The 21,150-nt window shown below is 38.9% G+C and overlaps 1 protein-coding gene across 1 annotated transcript; it reads right to left on the bottom strand.

Annotated features, from left to right (window-relative positions):
- Window positions 1-603: 603 nt before the first annotated feature.
- SEPTIN2 (septin 2) lies at window positions 604-20,404 on the bottom strand. Its single transcript, XM_084212073.1, has 13 exons — window positions 20,295-20,404; window positions 18,874-18,907; window positions 17,651-17,771; window positions 14,413-14,499; window positions 13,385-13,508; window positions 9,901-10,035; window positions 9,550-9,667; window positions 8,193-8,294; window positions 7,736-7,881; window positions 7,014-7,097; window positions 4,822-4,879; window positions 3,467-3,579; window positions 604-3,061 (listed from the first exon to the last, which is right to left on the bottom strand). The coding sequence occupies exons 2-12, from the start codon at window positions 18,880-18,882 to the stop codon at window positions 3,475-3,477; spliced, it is 1,089 nt and encodes a 362-aa protein (XP_084068199.1). The 5' UTR covers window positions 18,883-18,907; window positions 20,295-20,404; the 3' UTR covers window positions 604-3,061; window positions 3,467-3,474.
- Between the last annotated feature and the right edge of the window lie 746 nt (window positions 20,405-21,150).

The raw sequence follows: 21,150 nt of genomic DNA, 5'->3' as shown, positions 1-21,150 counted from the left end.
TGGATCAAACCTGTTTCCAGCCTGCTCTGGGCAGATCTGTGGTTATCTCACCCCTCTGTGCCCCACACTGGGGCTGAATTAAGGCTGTCCTGGTTTAGGAATGGTATTCCCCAATTCAGTGTTCCCACTGAAACTTCAAATCAGGCTGCCAATCACTTGCTCCCTCTTCCTCTCTCCCTCTTTTCTGCATCAGGATGGAGAGGAGAACTGGAAACACAAAATGTTGTAAGAACAATTTACTGGAAACAGCAATGAGATAAGAAAAGGAACAGTAATAGCAACCATATTAAGTAACAAAAATGATCTAAAAGAGACAGAGCTTCACATGGAAAAATGCTCACCATGGAGCCCAACCTCACCCACTGCCACTCCAACCCTGCCCTTCCCAGCTGCCCCAAAAATTAACCCTGTCCTGGCTGGAAGAGGAAAATATTTCAAACATATCACCACAAATTAATATTGAGCATAATAAAGAATCAAAATAAACACAAAACAGCTTTTTAGCATTTTTTATTACAGTTTTAGCTAATTGTAGTACATAGATTGTAACGGGGTTTTGTACCAAGAACTAGTAATTTTTGCTATCAACTATAAAGCTCTGCAAATTCCAAAGTATTTTTACTCCCAATATAAAAACCATCACAACACAGTAAAAGAAAAAGAACTGTGGCCAGTTCAGCAAGCCACTAAACAGAATTTGCCTTTTGTCCCCAAGCCTTTCTGCTACTCATATCTTTCTTTTACCAGCAGCTTTTCTGAGAAAAGTAGTCTTGCTTTCCATACCTTAGCACAAAACCATCCATTTCAAGACTATCCCAAGAAAAGTGAAGGGGAACTAGACCTTCAGAGACATCAGGCACACTAAGAACAACTGTCCCAAAGACTTGGGAAGAAGCAGTAATTAATCACCTAAAATGGCTAGTGCTGTAAACTTGGTTTTTCCCATTAAATGCCAAAACAACATACAAAAAATAGTTCTCCTGTTGAATTTTTAGATCAATTACTTTTTTTTTTGCTTAATAATAACATGAAATGCTTTATCCTGAACAAATATTTTAATAGAGATGTAAATATTCCAAAGAAATCATTTCACAGATGGTGTGACCAAACAGCACTAAACGAATGGACAATGTGCTCTTGTTCCCATGTTAAAAATAGAGGAAAAAAATCCTATCAACCCAAAATACACAGTGAGAGTGACAAGTACAACCAGGCCCCTGTGCAGACATTTTACAATTCACAGCTTTTCTTCAAGTACAGGCTCATGGTAATAGAAATAAATAAGGTGTTGTGGAGTGTTCTCTGACAGTGCTGCTACATTACTTTGGTCCTACACCTTCTTTTAAAAAAGCAAATCAAGAATTTATCAAAATGTTTTTCCATTCAAGTTTTATGTATAGATTTGACAAAATGGGATTTAACTCTTCTGTGCATACAAAAAGGTTCTCATTTTCTTACTTTTGTCAAGGTAAAGGAAAATGAGTCGTGTCAAACTTTGTTTGGAAGAGAGAGCTGGAGATCCCCAGCTACAATGCAGGATTTTACTTCACATTTTTACAAAGATTCAAACATAAAACAGCAGTTTCAGGCAGGCAAAAATTTCAATTGATATTTATACTTAATCTAGCCACTGAAGCACCACTGGAATTACACATTAGCTGTAGAAATTCTATTATTTTTTTCACAGGAACATTAACAAAATTACAAAAGTCACAGCTGCACCTGAGCTCAAAGAGCCAAAAGAAGTCGCAATTCTATCTATTTGTTTATTAGCTGCTCAGATAAGGATGTTTTGTGATAGATCAGATGAAGAAATCTGATTGCTGGCTTTATCAGGAGCAGCAAACAACCCAGGGTGTGTCACTGCTTGCCCTGTCAGCCACCACCTGGGCACTTGTGTTGATTATTTATTATTTGCTGCAAACACAACACAAGGAATGATCTGCAGCACAAGCCCAGCCAAGCTAAAAACAGTCTCCTTTGCTACCAGGATTAAAAAAGGGACCTTGGCCTAATAAAAGAAAACGGAATCTCTCCTGAAGTAATACTGCTGACTCCATCCTGGAGCAAGAACTTAAAATACAGTTTGCAATGATCCTGTCAGGAACAGGTCACTTTTAAAAAGAGAAGTGTGCTAATATATATTTTTACTACATGTAACAGTTTTCAATGCCCTAAAAACAGTATGAAAATACTTATTAGGAATTATAGAATTTCTTATCCTTTGGATACAGGAAACACCCATGCATAGAAAACTACTCTTTGGAGTTTACCTCACTGAACAATAAAATCTGCCTTATTCAAGTTTATTTGGCTACAATAACGCCAGAAAATAGCAGGAGTGATTTGTGATGGCCTACAAGAAGCTATTCAAAATTAGCTGCAATAGAGTAAGAGATTTTAGGAAACCAATAACCCTCAAGGTTAAATCTAAAAGAAATAATGCCTGTCATGTAAGATACAGTGTGCCTCTCACAGAGGCATCTCCTCTTCTTTCTTTTGCTAAGACACAAGGCATGCTTGAATTTTCATTTGATATTTTGCAGAGGCCAAGGAAATCCTCTGCTGTGAGCAGAGACAAAGGGCTGCTGGTCTCCCACACACATGTAAACACTGCAATATTTATAAAATTAACCTTGCAGGGGTGCAGCCTTAGTGAGGTGACTGGCACTGAACAAGGTATCACTGACAGCTGTTAATTTCTAAATGGAATACAAAGTTAAAAGCAGGGAGCTAATAAGGTATACTAAAAAAATATTATTATCTACTGCTTATCAGGCTAGAAAACTTTCAATGACTATTTTGTATCCCTAATAGGAAATTTAAAATAACCTCAAGAAAAGAAGGACTAAAGAAAATAAAAGTTAAATGTGTATAATATATAAAAATACCAACTGACTACATGTTATGAAATACATCTCACAAGATGTTACCACAAAACAGTTCCACATTAAACTCCACAGCAAGCTCCAGATCACATGGAAGCAAGAGGCATCCTTTTGTCCTCCACTACTGCAATCCAGCTCCAGGAGGTCTCCTGTGAGTCAGGGGGTAAAATCATCTAAAAACAAGACAGGAAAATACCATTTCAGATCAGCAGTCTTCTCACATTAAGAAACCTGAAAGAACTGCACACATTTTATAAGTCACAAGTAAACAATGACTTCATCATGAGATTAAGAAACCCGGTTAAACTATTTCAAAGACTTCTTCCATAATTCTTACCAGGATATATTGTATTGACTTTCTGGGAAATTTTCATATGTATACACACACACCACCACACTGTTTAGTTTGACTCCAAGCCATCTAACTTTGCAAACAGCAGTTAATCCTTATAAATTAAAATTCAGACTGAAACCTATGGAAACCCATCTTGTTAACATTTTTCCAAAACTTCTTAATACCAAGCACATTAGAGAGCAGCTAAAGGAGAAGCCTTTAAGTGGCTATTTGAGCATCTTACCCAAGACTTTACACATGGTGCCCATGAACTGCACTGCTGTCACCTTCTCCACTTTGCATCTGCATCTGCATCTGTGCCTGCATTCTTGCAATCATCTCCTGCATGCGACGGAGCTGGAAAAGCACACAGAATATAATTCTTCACTGTCACCACTCTAATTCTTATTTTTATTAAAGAGGGATCACATATCTGCATTTTCTTTATCTGACAGGTAATGTATTCAGGTTATGGCTTCTTCTTTTAATGCTCTTCATCACTGAAGAGGCTGGCATTTACTGACTGAAATAAATAGGGTTTATTATTCTACTGTGGGATGGGATTTTTAAGCATCCATAAGTGGAAATCTCTAACATTACACGTATAAAAATTATGGTTCTGAAGTACTGAACAAGCATTTACACTTAGTAAAAAGTGTAAATGGAAAAAAAAACCAAAGCAGCCTGGTTATGTTCCTCCAAACTACTCCTGTATGTGTCATCCAAAAAAACAATTGTCAGGATTATTCCCCAGCTGCCTTGCTAGAGATGACTGGGTGGAAGAAAGTATTACAGGCAAACCATCCAGTGAGACACAAGCATGACTAAACTTGGTTGAAGCTCAGTTTTAGAGTATTGCATTTGAGACTAACAGAGTATGTTAGAAGTAGCTTTTTAAATTAAAATCAACCATCTATGAATCCCATTAACCATGACCTCTTGCTTGTGTAGCAGATTCCCATTCATCCTGCCATCTGTGATCATGTCAGACCCTTTCCCTTCTGTCATCTCCTTCTCAACCAGGCTATTAATCTCATCCACCCTAGCAAAGGACCTGCTCCACGTCTGCACTTCAGCCTCTCTGCCCACATTTGCTTTTCATTGCACTTTTTCTAGTCTTGCCTATCTATAACCTTTATAGGTTAGAGGAACAGGAAAAGCAGCATTAGATCTATGCATTATGAATTTGTCACAGTGGCAGAATGAGAATTTCAGTTTAATTTTTTATTTCTGACCATTTCTACCATCATTCTCTCTTTTGCTGCAGAGCTGAACTTTGTCCCAATCTGCAGTTGTTAACTGTAGAACCCTTATTCCCATGAGGATGGTTCTCCCTGCCCACACAGTGTTACATCTATTGCTGATCAGTAATATGCAATCATGTTTTACCAGATTCCACTTGTTCCAAAAAATCCCTCTCCTGAGTCTTCTCTCACCTCTTCTCATTCTGTTTTCTTAGTGAACCTTAAATAACCTTATATAGGCATATAACTGGTTTTCCTTTATGAATTACCAAGATCATATAAATGTTTGCTCTAAAGTAGCAACAAAAAACCAAAAAATCCCCCATTAAAAGAAAATAAAGCTCTATCATCTTACTTCTGCTTCCTTCTCAAGCAGAATCTGGTCTTTATTCACTTCTTCATCTTCTATTTTCCTAAAATAATATTAATATTGTTAGAAACATGAAATCATTAAGGTTGGAAAAACCAAAGATTGCTGAGTCCAAGCATTAACACATCACTGTGTTCACCATTAAACCATGTCCCCCAGTGTTACTGCTGTATTTTCTGAAAAATCCCTTTGCCAGGATTTCTTCTCCTGGGAAGCTGAGAAGCCTCAAAAAAAGAATGAAAACAATAATTATCTGATTGCTTCTCCTGTGTTTGCTGCTTTGGAATGTGGCTGGAGATTGTTTACCAACAGGTGCAGGTTTGATTGGTTTCCTGTAAATTGTTTTTACTTAATGACCAATCACCATCAGCTGTGTTGGACTCTGAAGAGTCAATCACAAACTTTTCATTCTCATTCTTGTTAAACCTTTTGTTTGTATCCTTCTCTTTCTTTAGTATAGTTTTAGTATAAAATTCTTTAATAGGATATAATATCATATCATATTAAAGAGAACATGGAGTCAGATTCTTCATCTCTCACCTCGTCCTGGAGACCTCACAAACTCCACACTCCAGTGCCACAAACAGTTTGAACACTTCCAGGGATGGCAGCTCCACCACTGCCCTGGTGCCAGTGCCCAAACACCCTTTCTGTGAAGAAGTTTCTCCTAATATCAATCTAAACCTCCCTGGTGCAACCTGAGGCCGTTTCCTGAAGTGACTGCTCCCACCTGGCTTTATTCAAGATTTCCCACCACTTTGCTAATAGCTTTCTCCTTCTCCATGTCACAACAGGGAAGATCTACTAATGGAGCTAATCAAGCAAGTGCCATCAAACATGCAAAGCAAACAAATTGGTGTTTGTTAAAAAGTTAACAGAGAAATACTTTGTAAAAAAATCCTGTGTAAATAAAAATAAACAACTGTAAATAAATACATTGTAAAAAAATCTGCTGTACTCCAAAACCTCTGAGATCACTAGTGAGTACAGTCAACAAATACCTATTGTCAAGCACTGCTGGTAGCAGAAGTGCCAGCTTGAAATAAATTCACATGAAATCTACCCTCACTTACAGTAAATCTAACTATGTTCTAGCACCATTGCAGAAATATGAAAGCAAATGGGACACCTAACTAGAAAATACACAAAAACATGTTTTAGTTTCACATACCCAACTTAGCAACAACTTGAAATCTTCTAAAAATTGGATGACCTTAGGTCACATTATCTCTAAGGCCTTTGTACACACCTGTTGGATAAGAGGTGCCAGAACTTGGGAAGTTTGGGGACTTTTACCTTGAATTCCAGAAAACAGGATTTAAAATCAGGAGAGAAGAGCATTTTATCTTGCCTGTAGGTCAATGCTACAGGCAGAAAACTCTAAAAGGAAAACTCCTTTTGCTGAAAACTGACCAGACATGTTACAAAATGTCTGTTAACAGCTTGAAGGGGAAACTTTTGCAAAATGCCCCAAAAACCCCAAAATGTGCAATTTGGAACCCTCTAGTGGCTGTAAGAAGAGATGCAGCTGAAACACCTAAAACACCTAAACCAGGAAACATGCAGTATCCCTCAAGAACTCCCCAACTCATCTTTACAGACCCTGTTATAGTATTTAAAAATGGGGAGTTTTGGCCACTTCTCTTTCCAGGAAAGCTGTGCCCTATCCAACCCAGCTCAAAACAGGGCTAACAGTCATTACCAGACTGCTACCATTTATGTATGTCATGTTTAATAAAGCATTGCAAAAAAGTTTCATCATCTCTTTTGAAAGGCCCCATCCAAATATTCTGGTCGTTAATTCTAAAAAAAAAAAAAAAAAACACTCTCTTTTTAAGATATCAACTCTGATCTAATTTGCAGATTTTTTAAAGATATGTATCATAGACATCTGTCCTAGTGGTACCTTCAACATTCCAACCCAACTATATTTAAGCCTCAGAACAAAGCACAGATCTATTCCCACAATTCTCTAACTCCACAACCATCACTCAGATTTACCAAATATTATTTGTTACGCTCTTTGTAAGCTGCTGAATAGAACTTGATGTTGACTGGAGTTACAGAGCTGCCCTTGGTTTATCAAATCCTAGCAATGCAACGGTAGGTGAGGCACAGAGAGAGCAAAATACAAATTCAGAAGAGGAGAAAGCAACATGTAACCATGGGATGACAACCTGCTGCCCCGTTTGAGCCTCTCAGAGCGGAAGTTCTCATAGTGAAGATCCTGGGTCACCTCCTGAAGGTCTTGCATGTGGGTGCTGAAGAAAGGAAAGTAATTAAAAGATAAAACATCCTTGTGTCACATCAGTTTGCTTAAGCAACTCTCGCATTCAGCAATGTCTTGGATCAATGTGCTCAGCATGCACACCCACTTAGCATACTAATTTAAAACTAATTTCAGTTAAATTGGTGCAATAAAGGGCACAGAGAGGTCACCTCAGCCCTGAGACTGCCTTGACAGAAGCTGTACTCCTGGGCGAGGCCTTTGACTAATCTGAGCAGGCAAAAAAGAGCAGCAAAGACCAGGAAAAAAAACAACCAGGGGGCTTTTCAGGTCTGCTTCTTTGCAAGTGTATCTACTGATATTGAAATCAGCACAACCTGCTCTATGTTCCAGGAGATCTCAGTAGCAATACACTACATTGGACTAAAGAAGCAGACAAATCATTTTCACAGAATCACTGAGTAATTCAGATCAGAGAGAACCTGTGGGTCCTGTGTGGTCCAACCCCTGACTAGGGCTAGCTCAGCTAGGTCAAGGCTGCTCATGGCCTTCTCCACACAGATTCTGATTATGTCCAGGGATTACACAACTGCTGCAAACCCCCACTGCAGTGCTTGATTATCTTGGTGATTGTTTTCTAAACTACCATTTAACTGGGATGTTCTAACTTACATTAACATGGTCCTCAGCTTCAGGAAGTCATTATGCTCTGGATTCTCCACTTCAACTACACCCCATGGGTAGAGCCGACCTCTGACTTTTTTACCTTTTGCTTCAATGAGTTGATTGGACCCCACTACACAAAATGGAATGCTGGCCTGAAAGCCAAAAGTGCAAAAGTTACTTATAATGAACAGGACAAACAACTCCAAGAACAACTCTTGTTCTGCTCAGCACTGTATATTATGGTAGTAAGTTCATAATTATTTTAAATTAAAGGTGTAAAATAAATAAAAGGAACTGCTGCCACCATCTTCCAAGCTAGGGAGGCCTGGGCAGAGGCACTTCAGGCGTCTCATTTCTGGGTGAACCTGGGTGACTCACTCCAGGTTCTGTCCTAAAGCCATCTGAGCAGTCTGAAAAAATACAATATACTATCCATGTATATAACCTATTAAACCAGTCACACCTTCAGGAGTCTGGTCTGCTCTTTAAAATCTTCATCTTCATCAGATTCAGCATCAGGCAGGTGATAAATCTTGATACCATGCTCTTCTATTTCATCCAGAATCTGAGATATGCAATAAAAGAAATCTATATAATGTACATGGAGAATCAGTACTTTTAAATCTTAACATAAAATTACTTAATACACGGTCTCTTAAGAAGTCTGGATTTATCTTACTGATCCAAATTGCTCAGCAAGGATTTGGTTTTAAATACCATATTTCTTCATGATATTCAACAACTACTGGCCACAGACATTCATACAAACAAAAGTGTTCACAAAACCACCATCCTCTGTGGAAACTGTGCTATGTTAAACCTTTGTAATTTTTTTTGTAATAATAAAGGAGTTGACTCAGAAGTCATACTTGCTTTCTACAGTTTAACCTCCTTGCTCTTACCTCTGAATTACTACTTGGGGGAGGTAGGAGTGGGAGTATTTGAAAAACTGAGATACAGACACCACAAATACTTTTTTTCTTCATGATTGCCAGTAATGGTATCTGCACCAGGAACCCATCTATCATAGACCCCAAATTTTGCTCTTAAAAAAGAATAATCTTTACTTCTGCAGAATTGTAGCACTCTAAACATTTTATTCCAGATTGGGTACGATAGCTATAAGGATTTTGAGAATAACTGACAAAAATCATCAAGTTTTCAATGCAAGAGCTAAGACTGGAGCACGCCTTTGACAAGTGAATTCTAATACTTCTTTCTAAACTTCATAGCTGTTATTAGCTCATGATGGTTTGTTGAATCCCACCTCCTCCCAGCAAATACAGCATCAAGTCCTGCATGACTGGATGTGTTAAGAGGTCTTGCCTCTGGAAGACAGAGCTGGAATGCTTTAGAAGGAGTGACATAAGGGAAGAAAAACAACCTCATAAGCAGAAACATCTCTGAAAATCCCATTTTTTAACCACCAGAATTCTGACTGGGTAAAAAAATCAAATATACATATGTACATTCTATATGCAGATACTATCTCTGCTTTGGGACTGATTAAACAGGTAACAGAGCAATTACCATCAGCAAGTGTATTTAAATATTTTTCCAAAGTTTCAAAATTCACTCAATCAAATTGTAAATGTAGTTAGATTACCATTTTGCAAACAACATTCTAAGGACAATTTCTCATTAAAATACATAATAAAATAATTTACAGGATATCAAACTACATATTAAGTGATGCTACACTGAGATTGTGTTTTCCTCAGCTAGGACAGAGCAAGGTTAATGAGAATGCCTCTCTCTTCAGCCACCACAATGGCACAACCAAAGCACAACACATTTCTGCAAGCCAGAAAAACACTCACCCTTTTCTTCAGTCTCTCTCGCTCCTTCAGAGAAAGTGTATCAGCTTTTGCAATCACTGGTACAATATTTACTTTGTTGTGTATGGCCTTCATAAACTCAACATCCAGAGGCTTAAGGCTAAAATTAAAATATGGAAAATTTTTATTTATTTTTACTCTAAATTACAAATTTATTTTCACTCCAACATAAATATCTCTCTTTACACAGAGAGAAAGAACACAGCTAATTAATGTTAGCAGTTATAGCAGTTGCTTAAGTAATGGCAACGTGATTCTGAAAATTAAAGTCACCAGGCATAAAACAACTCTCTAAAATAAAATAATGTAAAAAAATGACAGAGAAACACCTACCCATGACCAAATGGTGAAATGAAATAGAAACAGCAATGAACTCGATTATCTATGATATGCCTTCTGTTCAATCCACTCTCATCATGCAGGTATCTCTCAAACTGCTCATCAATGTAAGAGATTATGGTCTTAAAGCTGTAAAACAAACACAGATTTGAGGAACCACCAAATGGTCCACAAGTTTAGGACTCTTTCAAAGGTTATATTAAACCACTAAGCTGCTGCTGAACAGTCTTCTGCTGGACAAAAATCCATTTACTGATTCTATAGAACAGGGAAAATAGAAGAGCACACTTAACATTTTACTGGAATTCTAAAATAACAAAGAATAACAAGCTACTATGCATATTACAGATATATGTATATAAAGATAAAATATACATAACCCAACCTCAGTCCTACAACAAATTTCTCTTGGGTTAGTGTTTGTATCTTGATTAACATTAACCACACATTTTCAAGATATTTTAAGGTTCTTGTTGCAAACTGATTTAAAATCATAAATGGTTTGTGTTAGAAGGGACCTTCAAAAATCACCTATTTCCAAGCTACTCTCATGGGCAGGGACACCTTCCATTAGTCCAGGGTTCCCTTGAACACTTTCAGGGATGAGGCAGCCACAGCTTCTCTGGGCAACCTGACCTGTGCCAGGGGCCTCAATTCCATCACTGGAAAAAAGTCTCTTCTAAATCTACTCTCAGTTTGAAACCATTGTCCCTTGCTCTGCTACTACAGGCCCTGGTATTAAGTCTCTTTCCATGTTTCCTGTGAGCCCTTTTGATATATTTCAAGTCCTCAGTAAGGTTTCCCTGGATCCTCTCTTTTTCAGATGAAACCCCGACTCTCCCAGCCTCTCCTTAGTGCTGTTCTAGCCCTTGGATCATTTTTGTTGTCCTCCTCTGCACCTGCTCCAACTGGTCCATGTCTGCCATGTGTTAGAGCCCAGAGCTGGATGCAGGTCTCACAGGAGTGGGGCAGAACTCCCTCCCTCCACCTGCTGGCCCCACTGCTTTTGATGCAGCCTGGGACACTAATGGCTTTCAGGGACTGCTTGCTCATATCCAACTTTCTGTCCACTGGAGTCCTGGTTCTGGCCCAGATCTACAGGAGGGGGCAACTCCAGAGAGGAGCAACTTATTGCAGTGTGCTGAGCCCTGGCTTTTATTTACTGGACACTGTTCATCACTAGAGAGCACCCTCAGGCAAGGAGGAGGAAAGCAGAGCAACAAGCACCAAGGCCATTCCAACTGCAGCTGAACCACTGCCACAACCTGTGCCACAAACAGCTGCCCCTACACAGAAGAAGAAATCCAAGACCACCAAGACCAAATCAGTTTGCTTAGTGAAGGATGAAGAGGAAGCAGAGCCCTCACAGCAGGAGGAAGAGACAAGGCCAGAGAGAATCACCCAATTCCTATCCCTAGTGAGCTGCAAAATAGGTGAAAAGATTTCAGCTGCCATTTGGGGGAGACCCTGGCAACCTGGCTGCTTTGCTACCAGGACCTCAGGACCCACCACATGGAACCAGACCATAGGGAAGCCAAGCAACTGGGATCCCTGTCCTGGGATGTGGGCATTGCCAAGGGGATTGGGAAGAGGACAGAAACTCTCAGCTCTGGTGGTGACTTCTGTCAAGTATGAGGGAAAGGTGACCAGGCAGGTGGAAGGCCATGGAGGAAGGTATCCAGTACCTGAGAGAATTAGCTGTGCTGGAGGCAATCTGTAGGGGTCCAAATAACCATAAGTTCCCTCTAAATCCAGATAAGGTCCACTGTGCACAATCCATGTGGCAGAAGTTTGTACAGAGCACACCACTGCTGTATGTCAACTCATTGGCATTGTTGTCAGTGAAAGAAGGAGAGCCAACAGTGCTTCAGGTGACCCAACTCTGTCAACATGAATATCATTTTTTTCTTCCTGACCAACCTGCACCTCAGCTGCGGAAAGACTGTCCAAGATCAAGAACAGATCTGAAAAACTCTAGCAAACTAGAGAGGAAGTGTTCCATACTCCACCAGTATGGGCCAGTCTCTGCTGTTGGGAGCAAACACCCCCGTCCTCAAGAGACAGGATGTATACCACGTGGTAACCTGTGGTTTTACCTGCATGACCACAGAAAAGACACGAGGAAGTGGAATGGAAAACCCACCAATGCCTCAGCAGCAGGGGTGCAGGAGTTGAGAGGAAGTACAACCACCACAGGAAATTCTTCAAGCATAAATGCAGCTCCAGCTTTCAGTGGGCATGCCCTCAGAGAGAGCAGAAGGGCTGATGTTACTCCTGAAGTGTAAGGCTTCAGAACACTTGCAGTAAATTGATGGCATCATCATGTGGGGAAACACGGCAGAGGAAGTTTTTGAGCAAGGGGAGAAGATAATCCAGATCTTCCTGAAGGTTGGTTTTGCCATAAAACAAAGTAAGATCAAGGGACCTGCTCAGGAAATCCAGTTTTTAGGAGTAAAATGGCAAAATAGGCATTGTCAGACTCCAATGGATGTGGTCAATAAAACAGCAGCTCTGTCCCCAGTGGCCAGCAGGAATGAAGCTCAGGCTTTCCCAAGTGCATCTTCCAGAGTACAATCAGATTGTAAGGCCTCTCTATCATGTGACCCAGTGGGGTCCTGAACATCAACAAGCTTTTGAACAAATGAAACAGGAGATGCAGCAGCCCTTGGGCTCACCAGGACAGGGCATGTTGTCTTGAAGCTGAATTTCACTTTATTGGGAAATTTAATTTCCAAAATTATGGGGAAAGGCAGAGGTTGCCTTGAGATTCAGGGGTTTGAGAGACGTGGGATCACCACTGAAAACTGATTGCTATTGACCTCAAGATTAGTTCTCAGTATTTACTATAATGTAAATTTGTAAAAAGAAAAGAAAATAAACAAACAAAATCTAAGTCAATGAAAAGCACTTAAAAGTTAGGCACAGAATCTGAGAATGCTCAAGTGAATGTGGACAAGATCTAGGGATGAGTTTTTGCTTGCACTGAAGAGTAGGTGATTTACTTTCCTAGAGTATTATTGAGACTCGAGATCACTGTTCACCTAAAGCTCTTTCAAGCAAAATGGAAGTTAACAGAGAAAAAAAAACTGCCACAAAATTTATTTCAAGCTGTGTCAAAGTTATTGATGCCTCTTCACATACATTGGAATTCATTCATAACACCAAAATTAAGCTTCTTCAAAATTAGAAAACAAAAAATCCCACCTCAAATTTAGCATTTCACAGACACATAGCACACTTCCACCCACGAGGAGAGATAAGAAATCTAAGTCATTCTCCATAGATGAAGAGATGCACTGTGTGCACATACCAGTCTCAGCAGTTGATGGCATCCCCGTATCCCGGGGATAGAAAACAAAAAATCCCACCTCAAATTCAGCATTTCACAGACACACAGCACACTCCCACCCCTCAGGAGAGATAAGAAATCAAAGTCATTCTCCATAGACAGATCAAGAGATGCTCTGTGTGCACATACCAGTCTCGGCAGTTGATGGCATCCCCGTACCCCGGGGTATCCACGACCGTCAGCCGCAGCTTCACGCCCCTCTCTTCAATTTCAACTGTGGAGGCTTCAATCTGCACCGTGCGTTCAATCTTATCTGAAAGACAACAAACTGCATCCTGCACAATCCAGCCTGAGACCATGGCACTCTGAGATCAGCTCCAAAGATTAACTGGCAGATAAAACAGCATAAATATTATTCTATCGATTCCATTCTAAGGCCTGATAACAAAAAGACTCAGTACATAAATTCCTTCAGTGTTACTAAAGGACTGAGTATGAGATTTCTACATTGGTTTTAAGAAAAGTATCACATTTCATACTTTTCTTAAAAATAATGTAGAAATTAAGGCAAAAGGGACTGAGACAAAACTATCAGTAATGGGAGAACAATATAAAATTGTATGCAATGGATTTTTTTCTTGAGGCTGGAAGTTATAAGTATCATCAGCTAACATGATAAAATCATTAAAGCAAGTCATTCAACAGGTAGCAAAAAGAGAAAAATTGCATCTTTTATTTTATTACAACATTCTCTTTTGTTGGATTATTGCATACCTTGAATAACATCACAAAAATAGGACAAGGAAATGAAGAAGAAAAGGAAGTGAAGTTCTCATTCACTAAATATCAATCTAAAGCAAATGAATTAGGGTGCAATCAGGTATAAACAATTCATATGTTTACAATTGCAACAGATTAAAAACTAAATAAATTCCCTGATTGTTTTAGTCGATTGTTTATCCTACCATGACACAAAGACTGGTTTTAAGCAAAAGAAGGGATCAAATTTCTAGGTGTTAATACAAATACACCCGAGGACTAAATAACAAGGACCTGATAGACATCCTGGGTGCAGAGGAAATGGGGTTTTATCAAACAGCTCAAGTGTCAGGAAATGCATTAGAAACTACTGGAGCTAGAAATGACTGCTGGCTTTTACCAAAACTCAAAGATAAAAGCAATCAATTCCAAAACCCATTGAACAAAGATGTATTTACCAGCAGCTCCTGGGATTATCCTTTCTGGGTAGAGATCTGTCAGGAAGAGGCTGTTTATTAATGTAGATTTTCCTAATCCAGATTCACCTGTGATTCAATATAAAGATATATTCAAAATATTTACATAAATAATTTCAAGAGTATCTGACAGTATTATCTGACTACAGATTTTTTTCATATTTCTTTCAAGGTAAGAATTTACAAATTCTAATATTGGATTAGCCAAGTTTACACAAAAAGGTTGAAAAACAATTTTTACATTTTGTCTTAGTAATTCACTTTCCCAGAACTTTCACTGATGATCTGTAATTAATGCTGCTAGTCAAGTGGAGTTGTGACCCATTTAGACTTAAGATTTCCCAGTTCATGTCTCCTGATTTCTTGAGACAAGCTTTTCTGTTATCAGTCCAGAATGTGAAATATCATACCCAGTGAGAAGCTATATCCTGTCAAGGCTTTATCATCAATTTAAGCAATGAAAATTGCATTGCTGAACTTTTGTACAGCCAGGCTACATAAAGTGGGATTTATTTCTGGGTTTTATGCCAATATGGCAAACAAGAACTCAAAGCAAGAGGAATATGGCCACTGAGCAATTTTTTTATACTGATGAACTTGGGAATTACCAAACTGTAACATAAATAATTTTTGTTCTAGAGATACTGATGGCCATGAGGAAAATTTAGACTCATTAAAGATCAAGATTTTAATCAGAACAAATGTTTATAGCATAAAAAAGAGTAGCAACTTGAAATGCTCAGTACTTGAGTTCGCTGAAGAGATCTTTTTCTAAAACTTTAGTTTTATTTAAGGTGTTGATAGGATTCAATTTAAAAAAAATAAATTTTAAAAAATGATGGGCCACAGAATCTCTGAGTAACGCTGCAATATGAATCTGACAAAAACATCTGAGCAACAGAAAAAAGGACAGAAATTGTTTTGAAATTAAGATTTGAGTAGGAGCTGCCAGTCTTAAACGCCTTACAGAATACAGCTTTGAAAATCAGATTGTGCCAGTGCAGCCTGCACCAGGGAAGGTGAAACACACCCAGAGTAACTCAACAGTCACATGGAATCATTTCAGCAAAATCAGAAAAGTATGATTTCATCCAGTGCCACATTCCACTTCTCAGTAAGGGTAAATATTACACATAAACCAAATCAGTTTTCATGGTCACTGTCAATGATTATATTGGCTACAGTAGTGACTTTTAATGAAATAACTATTTAGATGAAGTCATGGCTTAATAATGAGAAGGAACATAAAAATAAACACAAGTGACTGGGATTTCTTTGGGAGCAACACAGCCAAGCAGCCAAATTCTTATAAACTCCAGCTCATATTTTCAGACACCACAGTAAACAATAGCAGGGGAAAAAAACATAACCAAAAGCTGTGTAAAAAAGCAAAATCATTGATTAGGATTCTGTCAGCACAAGCAGCTTTTAAAATGTTATCCTGCTCAGAAATGAAGGAGGATGTCAACTTAATGAAAAATGATAGTTCAAAGCAGGCACTGTGACACAGCCCACAAGAGAACATACTTAAACTCCATGCATATTTGAAGAGAAAGCATTCACATTCCAAACTGTTGAAATAATCAACAATTTAAAGCACAGTTTATTTTATCTTACATCAGCTGCCTCCCTCTGCTAGTGTTTCTTAAAATACCATTCCAAATTTTCAATGAAATTATTTTTTTTTCAAGTCCTCTTCCCTTAGTTTTCATTTATCCCTTAAAATACTGGCAGGCAACCACAGTAAAGTTCCACTTCACTCCAACATGGGTGGATTAATTCTCTTTCTGCTACTCTTACACCATATCATTTCCTCTCTATTTCTATTTTACAAGAGACAAGAAACAACTGTTGGTCTATATAATTTTACATTGCTCTCTTCCAGAGCTGTTTTACATGGAAGAATTTGCAATTAGAATTCAAAGAGATCTAGAAGTTTAGAGAAAGCACATATTTTCTTTTTCAAAACTGTTCACACTTGTAGGATCACTGAACAGTAAATTCTGAAGAGTTACAGTGGACAGCATAATTTGAAGCAGCTACTTATAGTTTGGTTTTACTCTTAGACTTTATGAGATATCCTTTATGGTATCATCCAAATCAAATCCAATGAAAGATACAATAAAGAAACTACAATAAATTTCTAGGAAGGCAAAGATAAGGGCAAACTCTGTATAACACTGAAGAACAAAATACAGAAGTAGGACAAAAGCAGTGCTAGGGCTGTCATTTGGCAAAACTAATGAAAGGTTTGAGGATAGACTCTCCCTGTAACTACTGAAATCCAAAACCATTAAGAAGTTAAACACCTCCTATCATGCACTATCTCACCTCTCCTGCTCATTCCCACTGTGATCTCTCTTAGGCAAATCTAGCACACAAATGAGATTTATTTCTTGTGGTGCCAGGTAATGAAGAGCCTAATTCTATTAGGGTACTTTCTGTGCAAGCCTGTTTAAAAGTAAGAATTACAGAGTTCAAACACCAAAACTCACAAGTTATGGCTCACAAATAGAGAGACAGAGAAGATACCCAAGCCTGACTTGGGAGTCTATTTAGTTTTCAAGAACAGCAACCAATTTCTCAAAGGATCAAGGTATTTCTGCAGACATCAGATTTTTTACCAACACAGACTGCCAATGAATTATCAAATAGAATAACACTTTAGATTACTACTGCTAACATAAAATCATGATCAAAGTAAAAAGTAACAGCTCACATCAAAACTAACTGGTCCAATTCTCAGTCTTTCTCACTCTTTTACAAGAGTATTTGGAAAGGTTGAAAAGAGTAGAGTTCAGATTGTTTTGAACTAAAGAAGAATAAACAACATTTTAAATAGAATGGTCTCCTTAATACAAGTCTCTTAATCAAAACACACAAGTGAGCTAAGACAGTATTCAAATGCAAAACCAGTTTTAAACTACATTTTAAATGGAGTGCTGGAATCCTGTAAGACAGGAGAAGGAAGGAAGGAATGATTGCTGGAGCGCACAATAAAATTTCTTCCCCCACAAACTTATTAATTTATTCAACCATGGTTTTAATGTGGTAAACAACTGCTGTAATAATCAACAAAATGTAAAAGAAAGCTAAATGCAACAGTAAAGTTTCTGATGCAAGCTGAAGCCTTAAAATAGTGCAAAAAACGTTTGTTTTAACTTCAAATTCCCTGTGAGCAAGTACTAATTGTGAGAAAAACTATAAAATGCTTCCTTACCAACCACCATCAGAGTAAATTCAAACCCCTTTTTCACAGATTTTCGGTGAACCTGATTGGGAAGATTTGCAAATCCAACATATCCAGGAGTTTCTGGATTGGTAAATTGAGCAGGCTGTTGCTAAAAAAGAAATCAAATAAGACTAAAATAAGACTTAAAAAATAAAATAAGACTACAATAAGCAACCAATCAAGACTTAGCAGTTTGTGTAACTGCTTTCCTCACTCAACTCAAAAGGTTTGAAGCTATGTGACAGAGAGGAAACTACTCAGAGGTTCCTACTACTCAACAGTTTCACAAAGAAGTGCAGAACAACTACATTGACCTATAGTTTAAAAACCAAAGCTTCAGTTGTTCACATACCCAGCTAAGATCACTTTAAGTAAAACAGAAACAAAGTCACAAATGATTATTTGTCAAAGAATGACAAAATATGGATTGTGGGCACTAATCACTTTTTGAACACTCCTCACACACAGTTAAAATAAAATCATTTTCTATGGACTTCAATAAAAAGATGACTATTCCTGATCCATTTTTAGCACATTCAAAGGAAAACCCTGAGCAACCTGTGAAGTGTAAGCCATCTGCTGGAGGTGCTCTTCAGAGAGCTCTCTTCAAGTGTGGGGAAGGGGAATTTACACAATAGTGTTTAGAATGCTCACTGCTACAAACATGGCAGACAAATATTTACATCTCTTAATTTCCTCTCCAAACACATTACTCAAGCACCCTTTATCACTCATTTTTCTCCAATGAACCAACATGAGTGTTTTACCCATCATTTCAAATGCTGGCAGCCAAGAATTAGATGAATCCCAGCATGATGATAATATTTTATTGGAAAATTACTGATTCTATTAGTAAAGGCAGAAATTAAACCTAAACCACCATTTTCTTAAATGATGCCTGCTCAAAACAAAGTTGCAGAAAGGAAGTTTCAATGAAGATGCACCAGGGAGCTTTTATACAACTCTGACTAAAATGAAATCCTTCCAAGAGCATTAGTTAACTACAGAGATTTATATTTGCATGAAACTACTTTAATCTATGTCTTAGATCACTCATCTTTCAATATTGTGTCTTCCATAGACAGTAAATTTCAAGTAACCTTCATCATCAAACAGATGCAAGTTGCACAATTTGTCATTGAAGATTAGTATTTAAAAACAAAAAATGTATTTCCCATTGTTACATTGGAAGACAGAAATGTTATTCTTACCTTGGACATTTTTAGGCAAGGACAGGAAAAAAATCTGAAAAAAAAAATAATGTTGATCACTTTATTGAAAATTGTATGAGGAAAAAACTCACCTACAAACCAGTGTAATACTTGCTGTAACACACCAAATTGAAAAAGGAGCAACCCTGACTGGATTTCCAGACTCTGAAACAGTGTCAACGTCTTCACAGAGCACAAGTATTTGATGCCTCTGTACTAACAAGGGGCAGAATTTTCAGCTATCATTGCTCCTATAAATGCAGTCAGACAAGAAATTCAAGCAACATGAATGTGGGGTGCTGAAGGCAGCAGATGTGTGACAAACCATTCTGAAGCCTTCAAAGTCCACATCCTTTCCGGAAATTCACCAAACACCTTGCTACAAGACACCTTGCTCTTTAGAGAAAACAGTTTCTTCAAAGCCAAAAAAACACCCCTAACTCATGTATTATTTTTCTTTTCAAGCCTCTTTCTCCTCAACATTTCCATCCATGCTTGGGTGTTTTGTAAAGAGCTCACAGCTTCAAAATGAAACTTTTTCTCTTCCTCTTTTATCTAGATGCTTGCAAACTCAGTCATTCTACCTTCTGTTTACCAATATAAAATTTTCATATGTAGCTGCATGGGAAATATAAGACAGGCACAAAAAAAATTTTTAAAGATTTCTTATCTAACACTTCTGTGCAAAAAAAATCTCTTAACAAAGACTCACCAACCACTAGCTTTCATGATTTCAGAACACATGATTTACTGTGGCAACAAAAATGCCTGCATATGCTGTATCTGCAAGTGATAAAGAGCTCAATTCCCCTTTCCAGTCCCTCCCCTGGCTCACCCTCTGACCACAAGGTATCAGTTCCCACTCCCAAATCCCTCAGTCACCTCTTACCTAGCTCACTTGCACTTTATTTCCATGGATTTGAAATTATCACTGCCTGATTCTTTACATCTTCTAAGCAGATTTTGTCAGCAAGTTCAGGTTTGAATGAAATTAGACCAAACTGCTTCAGTTTGCAACACCCTTCAGTCTGTTCTTCCCAGCAAACACACATCTTGGAATCAAAACAAACTGTCCAGCATTAGACAGCAGAAGCTCAACTTTTTGTGTCAGGCACAAGCTAAAGTTGTTTCAATGTGGGGATGATTTCCAGGATTTTCTTCTCAAAGCTCCCATATAGCTGTATGTTCACACAATTTTAACCTCATTTGGGTTTGATGGGAGTTACAGACTGAAGATGTTAAACACTAAAGCATTTTGGTGTCCTTTCTCATGAAGCCAAATTTGCTGAGAAAAATCTGGCACCTTGGTTACTGACACAAAATCAAAAGTGAATAACATGGCTCTCAAGTGAAATTGTAAGATAAAAATAAAATCTAGTTTCTGCAACATCTGCATTTCAGTCCACAAAACAATCTATGACCTGTGATGTATTCAGCTAGTGAAGAACTTGAGCCTTTTATCATGTAAGATTGCTCTGATAGCAACTCTTCCTTCCAAGAGTGTTTCCTGCCCAGTGATGTCATTGATTCCTGCTTAAGCATTCTCCATGAGAGGTTTTCAATGCCAAACAAAACTAGATCCTGCTGGAACACAGAGGAACATTCTTTTAAATTGTTAGACTTGTCTGTCACCCAACTATTTCTCAGAGGCGGGCTAAGAGCAGAGGAAAGTTTCTCACAGCTACTGGGAAACGAAGCAGCGAGCAGAATTATGCAGCCGGCTACAGCTACATTATATTTTAACATACAGACCGAGCACAGAAACCTTCCACGAGTGATGTTTCCCACAGCGTTCCCGCCAGGTCTGAGCGCTCCCACACAAGCGGGAGCACACCCGAAGCCGAAGGCCAAAGGCCCCGTCCGACCACAAACCGAGCCCAGAGCATCGCACGGGGGAGCTTGGGGCTGAGATCGGGGGCCGGGCTCAGGGTTCGGGCGCCTCGAAGCAGCCCAGACTTTCCTCGGATGCTGGTCGGTCATGTTCCTCACCCTCAACGGCGAGGCTGGAGTTTTCTACGAGAGCATGTTCGGAAGCGACTGCCTTGCACGCCGTGGGAGTGGCCCCCGCCCGGGGGTCCCATGGCGGCCCACACGAGCACCAGGTCCCGCGCTGGGAGGGCGGCCAGGGCGCCTCACCTCCCCAGCACCGCCCGCAGCGCTCATCGTCCGGCTCCCTCCTCACCAGCATCACCCCACCGCAACCAAACCCCTCAGGTCCGGGGGTCCGTCTGCGCGGCTGAAAAGGACAGACCCCTTCCCAGCCCTCCTGCCCGCCGT

This window comes from Fringilla coelebs, assembly GCF_963513975.1.
Source record: "Fringilla coelebs genome assembly, chromosome: 10".
Taxonomy (NCBI): Eukaryota; Metazoa; Chordata; class Aves; order Passeriformes; family Fringillidae; genus Fringilla; species Fringilla coelebs.
The sequence above is the reverse complement of the archived record's forward strand: the minus strand, read 5'-3'. Positions and strand labels throughout refer to the sequence as shown.